The sequence below is a fragment of the Marmota monax genome, unplaced genomic scaffold (assembly GCF_021218885.2).
Source record: "Marmota monax isolate L192 unplaced genomic scaffold, Marmota_monax_Labrador192_F-V1.1 WCK01_AAM20220418_F8-fsc00192, whole genome shotgun sequence".
Lineage (NCBI taxonomy): Eukaryota > Metazoa > Chordata > Mammalia > Rodentia > Sciuridae > Marmota > Marmota monax.
This window is the reverse complement of record NW_026693786.1, coordinates 161,747-170,724: the sequence shown is the minus strand read 5'-3', so window position 1 is coordinate 170,724 and position 8,978 is coordinate 161,747. Positions and strand designations below refer to the sequence as shown.

Below are 8,978 nucleotides of genomic sequence, written 5' to 3'. Positions count from 1 at the left end.
TTCTCTTTGTCCTTTATAGTAGTTTAGTTTTACTCCATAATATATTTAAGTAACAATGAATTTTATTTTAAAATCACATTCTTGGAGAGTATTTAAGGACACTGGGATATGCTAACAAGAAAAAGTTTATAAACTAGTCTATCTAGTTTTATTTTTTAAAACCTTCAGCCTAAACACAAACATATGTATAAACAAATTAAAAAGAAAAGGTTCACATTGGTATTCTAAGGGTTGTGAGATTACTAGTGTTGTACCCTAAAAATGTCCTCAATTTGCAAATTTTCTAAAATGAGCATATCTTTATTATCAGAAAATTATAGGGAATGTTGCAACTATAAAACCAGAAAAGGGAATATTTTAATGGGTGAGGCTATAACCACAGAACTAGCAGACTAAGCAATAAGCCTGAAAATTGAATTTTATAAATACTGTAATGGTATGCAGTACACAGAAATATAATAAGTAAAAAACAATGTAATTATAAACTGACAGAATCTGGAAATAAATAAAATATATAAGCAGTGTTCATCTCTGATAGGAATACAACCCAAAGTATTATTTAAATCTGAAAAATAATAATACACTTAAAAATTTAAAACATGTTCAAATAATAAATAGTCAGCAGGGAAAATTTTCACAAAATGAACACCACCAATGATTCCTACGTAGAGGAAACTTTTAGTTACTGCGCATTATACCATCTTATGAATGAATAATCTATATCTCTTTAATGCCAAGATTATTTTCCACTAACTTGAAAATGTCAAAAAAGTGATTTTTTAAAAAAATATTACTTCACATTTTGGCTTTTCCTTTTAAAATTCTCAATGGCTTTTAAAGCAAGATCAAGAAAGAGGAAGTAAAATGTCAGTTCAGTACTGGGATTAGTGATAAACCAGGCAATGGTAAACTTAAGTCATGTGTGTCCACTAGTCATGTAGATGGATACACTACACTGACTCTTTATCAAAGGATCTTAACCTTCATCTGTATCTCACCTCCTCCTTCTCCCCCTCCCCACCCTGCAGAAAATATAAAATAATTTTCCGTGTTAAAATCATACAGCTTCTGGAAAATAAAGAATATTGAATATTTAAGTCACTGGTAGTTACAGCATCCAAAGTCCAACAATGTTAATTTTTGGTATTTTTAAACCTTCTAGGGTCTCTTTGTAAGTTCCTCTACCACGCACCTCTTCCGTCCTCAGAGCTCCAGGCTAAAATCAAAGGGATGGCTTTAGGAGGAATGTGTGCCTTGCCTTCTCCAGTTCTGACATTTTTGTTACTGTTTTCTCTAAGCGCTTTTGAAATTATAAAATATAATAGCCAAAAGCTGAATGAATAAACTAATGAACATTGGGTTTCTAGAAAACTCCGTGGAGAAATGGGTTTGAGGATGACTGGAAATTGGATGAATCAGCCATATTAGTGAACCTGGGAAGGTAAGAGGAGTTGGAAACATGATAGATCTAATAATTTACTGGCTAAGGGTTTGTCAATCACTACATCCCGACAAATAAGATTAGAGCAGAGTTGTGGGAGGGGAGAGGGTGACGCAGCAAGCTGTATGCACCCAGAAAATTCAGCCAAGAGACAGCTGCGTAATCATATTGCGGCACCGTTTTTTATTTCTTTTTTTCTTGCTGCAGCAGCTGCTTGCGGCATACGTCTCCTCACTGCGGCTCTCTGCAGTCTCTGGCCCGCTCCTTCAGGACCGGTCACAGCAGCCATCGCCACCCTCTGCAACCCAGCCCAGGCTGCCCCTGCTTCAGTCCGGCTCTCCAAACCTCAGCACCGCCTTTTATCCAGCCAGCGCCCACTGTCGCTCCTGCAGTTCGGCCACCACAGCTCTTTCCATCTCTGCCCAGGCCACAGCCGCTTCTGACATTTTGGTGAGTCTTTTCCCAAGGAAGTGAGATCTAATCTCGTTGATAGCCACCTTAGGCGTGTCCGGTCCTTTGAAAAATGGCCGAGTCCGCCGACTACAAGGAACTGTCAGGATCCAGTCCAGAAGAGGCTGACAGTAAGATAATAATGGAGGCACCTGGGGAACCTCAGGAGTGCGGTGAAGATGCTGCCGCTGGGCCTGGAGATCAGGGGGAGCGCGGTGAAGAAGCCGCTGCTGGGCTTGGCGTAGAAGGGGGAAAAGGTGAAGAGGCTGCTGCAGGATCAGGGAAAGACGGGGAGAAAGACACTGAGGAGAACTCAGACCCAGATCGTCCAAAAGGACTCATCGGTTATCTTTTAGATACAGACTTTGTTGAAAGTCTACCTGTGAAAGTTAAGTACCGAGTGTTAGCTCTTAAAAAGCTCCAAACTAGAGCGGCCAATTTGGAATCCAAATTCATGAGGGAATTTCATGACATTGAAAGAAAGTTTGCTGAAATGTATCAACCCTTATTGGAAAAAAGACGACAGATCATCAATGCTATCTATGAACCTACAGAAGAGGAATGTGAATATAAACCAGACTGTGAGGACTATGATGAAGAAGACATGGAGGATGAGGAAGATGTGCATGATAATGAGGAAGGCATGGTACATGAGTATGGTGATGAGGATGATGGTTATGATGACTATTATTATGATTATGCCATTGAGGAAGAGGAGGAGGAGGAAGCAGATGATGACACTGAGGCCACTGGAGAAGAGAATAAAGAAGAGGATCCTAAGGGAATTCCAGATTTTTGGCTGACTGTTCTAAAAAACGTCGAAGCACTCACTCCTTTGATTAAGAAATATGATGAGCCTATTCTGAAGCTCCTGACAGATATTAAAGTGAAGCTTTCTGATCCTGGTGAGCCTCTCAGTTTCACACTAGAATTTCACTTCAAACCCAATGAATACTTCAAAAATGAACTGTTGACAAAGACCTATGTGCTGAAGTCAAGGCTAGCATATTATGATCCCCATCCTTATAGGGGAACTGCAATTGAGTATTCCACAGGCTGTGAGATTGATTGGAATGAAGGAAAGAATGTCACTTTGAGAACCATCAAGAAGAAGCAGAAACATCGGATCTGGGGAACAATACGAACTGTGACTGAAAGTTTTCCCAAGGATTCATTCTTCAATTTCTTCTCTCCTCATGGAATCAGCTTAAATGGAGGGGATAGGAATGATGATTTTTTACTTGGTCACAATTTACGTACTTACATAATTCCAAGATCAGTATTATTTTTCTCAGGTGATGCACTTGAATCTCAGCAAGAGGGGGTAGTTAGGGAAGTTAATGATGCAATTTATGACAAAATTATTTATGATAATTGGATGGCTGCAATTGAGGAGGTTAAAGCCTGTTGCAAAAACCTTGAGGCATTAGTAGAAGACATTGATCGTTAAAGCAGGGTATATATGGCCATGAAATCACATGCCCTAGAGCTACTTACTCAAGATATTAGAAATTACAATTTTGTGGTCTGTATTTTTCTTGTAGTGTCAGTTAAAACATATGTCTCAGAAATATAAAAAAGGTCAAATAGTAATTAATTTGACATTGCATTTTAATAGTACAATGTTTTCAAGACATGTAGACTGTGGTAAATGATTTAAGACATTAATACAGTGTTGTGCAGTTTAATCCTTCTGAAGTCCTTTTGTCATGTAACCATGAGACTGTGAATATTATCAGAGATGCTAAATAAGATCAATATTTGTTTGGAAAGAAAATCTTGGGAACAAACCCAAGGGTTTTTGCTGCTGTTGTGTTTTGTATTTTTGTTTTCTTAGTCCTCTAGCTAGTGGATTTAATTTTGTTGTGACTACTTCATTTTGCAGTAGAAATAAAGTAGAATTTAAAACTTGAATGCTTAAGAAGAGGCCTGCATATGGTTAAGAATTTCAAGCAAAACCACATTTATTGTTAGTAGCAGCTTGTGCATAGGCTCTTGAATATGTGACTGTGATAAATAATGAAACTTAGTTGTATTGGTATTACTGTTTATCAGTAAAGTGTTAGTCACAGTATTTTCAGAAGTTTGCCAGTATTGTTCTGTGTAATTGTGTAAACCATGATTGCAGTATATAAATCTTTTTTCCTATAGTATATTGAATCATTCACTCAAAGTGATAACTTTACCATTTCAAAAATATATTTCATGTTCCTTCACTGCAAAATAAAATGAATAAAAATTTCAGGGTGTTTAGAAATTTATTTTTTATTATAAAAGTAATATGTTCATTAGAAGACATTTGAAAAATACTAAAAATATACATCAATTAAAACCAGAAGTCATATACCTACTTCATCAAAGGTAAGCACAGTTAATGTTTTGATATATTTTCTGCATGCAGTACATTTACTAACAGTATACTAAAATGTGCAAAGAAAGTATGACTTTTTGTTACTTGTAACTGATCTAATTTTAATTTTAATTCTATCTCCACTCCACAGGCTTGCAGAAAAACAAAAACCTCAATTTTAATCCAGTAAACTTATTATTATTTAATAATTTAAATATTCTTTATAAATAACAGGCTCCCCTGTGTTAGTCTATATTTCATATTTCTTATCTATCCTTCCACAAAGTCATCTGGATGTGCAGAACATACATTATTGTATCACTGGGATGCAGTGACTGTGGACAATGGGATGTGGTTGGTCAGACCTTGTCCTGGAGCTGAATTTCTCTTTTTCATACATGGCAACTCAGAGGCTTGGTTTCTGTCTTTGGCAAACTGTGATCCCATCCTTATAGGGGAACTGCAACTGAGTATTCCACAGGCTATGAGATTGAAAGTCACATTTATCCCCCTACAATAAGAGAAAATTTCTTGGTCCCTAACATACCACATAGGAGCAGAAAGTGTCTGGGGAATGCTAACTGTCTTGTTATTACTGCCTATCTAGTCTTCCATCCCAGATGGGTATGATGTAATATCACAGAATTATAAAGCAAGTGGAAATAAAGCTCCTCTGCTTGTGACTTAATTCTTACACTATTGAACATGCCTCCTTTTTTGGATTTTGGCCAAGAGGGTTAGGTTTATAATACTGCCACTTTTTTTTTCCCCATTCTGTCTCATCTCTCTACTATTAGCTGAGGAGAAAAGTATGAACCTATTCTTTCCTCTTCCTGTTTGGACAAAACACTCCTCTAATGTCAAATCCTTCTCCCAGGGATGATAGCAGATATTTACTTGCTTTTCTTTGGGAGTAGCAATAGTTGACAGATTATAGGAAATAGGCAACTATTATAAAGGAACCTAAACAGGAGATACTGCCATTGTTAACCTGGTAAATACAGACATTCTCACGTTTCGCCATCATTAGTCTTGACCTCTGAAATTCCTGACTCCTTCCAAACTCTTCCCACACACAAAGTTGGGGCCACTTTTAACTGTGGCTACTGTTATTGTACATAAAAAATTAGAACATGGGTGTATCTCTTTAGTGAGCTTGTTTTTATGTGCTTAGACAAAAGTAGGTGGCTTTGTCTCATTTTGTTATATTCCCAGAGTAACCTTGCCTGAATTTAGTGTTCTTTGAAGGGGTTTATATCCAATAGGAAAATAGCATGGCCTAGCTCTGAGTGCCAGGCCAGCTTTCTGATGTCAGGATTGTTTTTTTCTTTCTCTTTTGTCTCAGGGGAAAAATTTGAGGCTCTCTTTGCTCCAATAGCTTGAGATTGGAGGTAGGCTCATTTGATTTAGATTTAAACTAATGTAAGGGTTCTTTAAAGCTTGAGGGTAGGCCACCAGCTTCAGTCCACATACCAGACAGCCCAATGTTGGGGTTTAGGAGCCAAGAGTGACACAAATAGAAAATAAAAATTACATGTCATCCACAGATATATGACAGATTTGATTTTTTTAGCACACAGATACATGCAACATGAACCTATTTTAAAGCAGAAAATCTTAAAAATTAAGAGGGCTGGGCCTGCAGCTCAGTGGTGGAGCACTTGCCTTGGGTGTATGAGGCACTGAGTTCTATCCTCAGCACCACATAACAAATAAATAAATTAATTAATTAAAGGTATTGTGTCCATTTACAACCTAAAAATATTTTTTTTAAAATAGAGAACAACTTTACACAAAGCACCTCTGAAATATATTTTCTTTATTTGCCAATATAGCTTTTTAATGTAAAAAATAATGTTCAAAATGAAACAACCTCTGCTATTTAAAACCCCTCACTAATGATCTATTTGTTGATTTATTCTTAGTGCATTTTAAAGATAGTAAAAACTCTTGAGGTCACGTAGATCCGAGTTCCCCTCACCCTGCTCATTCACACACCTCCACACTATCACTGCTCTCTGCATGTGTGTCTATGTGTGTGCGTGTGGGGAGATGGACTGTGAAGAGGGAGTGAATGAGAAAGGGCAGGTGGTCACTCACAATCCCAGCTCTTCTAAAAATTCTCTGTGTGCCTATGTACTGAGAATGAGAGGTGAGCAGAGAAGAGGTTGAATCCTTCCTCAAGGCCCACTTGCCCTAGTGTAAGTCCAATAAATATTTGGCTTTAGAGCCCAAGGGTGTGAGTATATGGGGGCAGGTGGGTTTATGCATGCAATAACCAAAAGGAATGAGTGAATCATCATTCTTGCCCAGGTACTTTATGAAGCCATGTTCTGTATGTAAGGGTGAGAACAAAGGAAATTTTGGTGGAAGCATACAGGGGTCAGGTTCCTTAAGTTGCTTTCAGGAGGTCAGGAGTAAGTGCAAGTCCCCCACACTGAAGTCCAAGTGGTCTCCTCTAAGGGCCAAAGTGACTATACACTACACAAAGTGTATGGAAAGATAGAGAGCAGGGTACAAAGAGGTTCCTAACTTGATTAGCATCTGACAGATATCCTGGGAAACAAATAAATGGATGGTGAGAGAAGAATACTAGAAATGGACAATGTAAAAGATTTTGGATGAGTTCAGCTTTGGGTGGACTCAAATCTCAAGTACCTAAAGAATAAGTATCCTTATGGTTAATGAAATATAATGGCACCATGGGCCTGGGACAGATTTGGATCTCAGGTGTACATAAGCATAGGTAAGTATAAGTATACAAGAAGTGGTGCATGTAATGGGAATGTTAACTAGTTTTTGACACCTACTGAGGACTTACATGTCAATCCTAATGTAGGTGTATTTGGAAGAAGAAATATATAATATGTTAATTATCTACTTATATTTCACTACTTCTGTAAAGTAGTGAAGGCATTTGTTAATTTAAACCTTATACCAAAGGCTCTACATCCCCATCAAGTGTATCACTTGACCATGGAAAAATCATTTCCAAGCAGTCTTATTTAGTAAAATTTGTTACAAAATAAAAATTTCATAAGGCAACTTCATGAAAATGGTAAAAGGAAATTCCATTTCTATTAATTTTTAAAAATTTCACATTTAACCTGCTTCCTGACTTTTACACACACACACACACACACACACAGTCTGAATGATCCAGGATGAGAGGGAAGCTCAAAGATTCACAGATTTCCAGGAGGTGGAACCAATATTGATGAGTGCTTTATTATATAACATTTCTCCATTAGTTCTCAAGGTAAATGGAATTAATAAAAAGTGGTATTTTGTAGATGTGTACATGTTCACATTTGTATGTTTACATGCATGTTTTATTGCAGAGTACACTAATAACAAGTGGAAATAATATTTAGACAATAATCTTTGTTGTCCAAAATATTACCTAGAGTTTGCCAGAAATCTTATGGATAAGAGAAGAGTCAGTGATTAGTGATTGAGTTAGTTCCTTTTCCCATATGACAAGGTGCTTTTCATTTTACATGTTAGAGGAATTGAAAAGGTTTTCCTTGTCAAGACACATATTGGATACTATGTATCAATTCAAAATATTTACATTTCATGTTCAGTCACTAAACTTGCATATTCTTTTTTTTTTTTTTTTTGGTAACCTGGACTGAGCCACATCCCCAGACCTTTTATAATTTTTTGAGACAGGGTCTTGCTAAGTTGCTTAGTGCCTTGCTAAATTGCTGAGGCTGACCTCAAATTTGTGATCCTCCTTTCTCAGCCTCTCAAATTGATGGAATTATAGGCCTGTGCCACTGTGCCCAGGGCATATTCTTACTGTAAGTTAACATGGTGTTTGCAGAGTATTTCAGCATCATGTCCTCACTATAGTGAATCTGGATAGGGATGGTACAAATTCATCCTTTTGCATGCGAATATCAAAATTTCTGGCACCATTCATTGAAAAGATAACTTGGCCTTATATGTGAAGATATATTTCTGGGTTTTCTATTCTATCCCACTGGTCTGTAAGTCTGTCTTTATGCCAGACCCACATTGTTCTGTTTAGTATAACTTTGTACTAAGTTTTGACATCAGGAAGTGTGAGTCCTTCAATTCTATTCATTTGTTTATTTATTTATTTAGGTAATAAATTAGGGATTGAAACCAGGGGCACTTAACCACTGAGCCACATTCCCAGCCCTTTTTATATTTTTATTTTGAGATAGGGTCTCACTAAGTTTCTTAGGGCCTCACTAAATTTCTGAGGCTGGCCTTAAACTCGTGATCCTATAGTCTCAGTGTTGGGGCAGGCCCCAAATGACTATAGTTAGGCTCCCTTGCTGAAGCTTCTGGCAACGTATGTTATACTTTTAGTGTATGACCATGGCCATGAATTGGCTATGTTATGGTCAGTATGTAGTCAAGGTCATAAAAACTCTGATTCAGTGTATGAACTCAAGGTTATAAACATTTGCTTGTGAGCATGGTTCCACTGATGGAATCTGTTGTGTGGCCTGGATATAAAAAAGGCCCAGGGAAAGGACACAGAGGAGTGAAATGAAACTGGCTGGGGGCTGAAACTGGAGTTGGGGGCTGGCTAAAGGCTATTGCCACTTCTGAATAAAGTACATCTACTATCCTAATTGTGTCTTGCATCTTCTTCCACCTGCCAGGAACCCGAATCTGTTTACTGGGTCTGAGCCCCACTCTACACTCAGTCTCCTGAGTTGTTAGGATTACAGGCATGTGTCACTGGGTTTGGCTATA

The 8,978-nt window shown here is 37.5% G+C and overlaps 1 protein-coding gene across 1 annotated transcript; it reads left to right on the top strand.

Moving 5' to 3' along the window:
- Window positions 1–1,949: 1,949 nt before the first annotated feature.
- Window positions 1,950–4,519, top strand: Nap1l2 (nucleosome assembly protein 1 like 2). Its single transcript, XM_046462146.2, has one exon. The coding sequence runs from the start codon at window positions 1,965–1,967 to the stop codon at window positions 3,339–3,341; it is 1,377 nt and encodes a 458-aa protein (XP_046318102.1). The 5' UTR covers window positions 1,950–1,964; the 3' UTR covers window positions 3,342–4,519.
- Window positions 4,520–8,978: the final 4,459 nt, after the last annotated feature.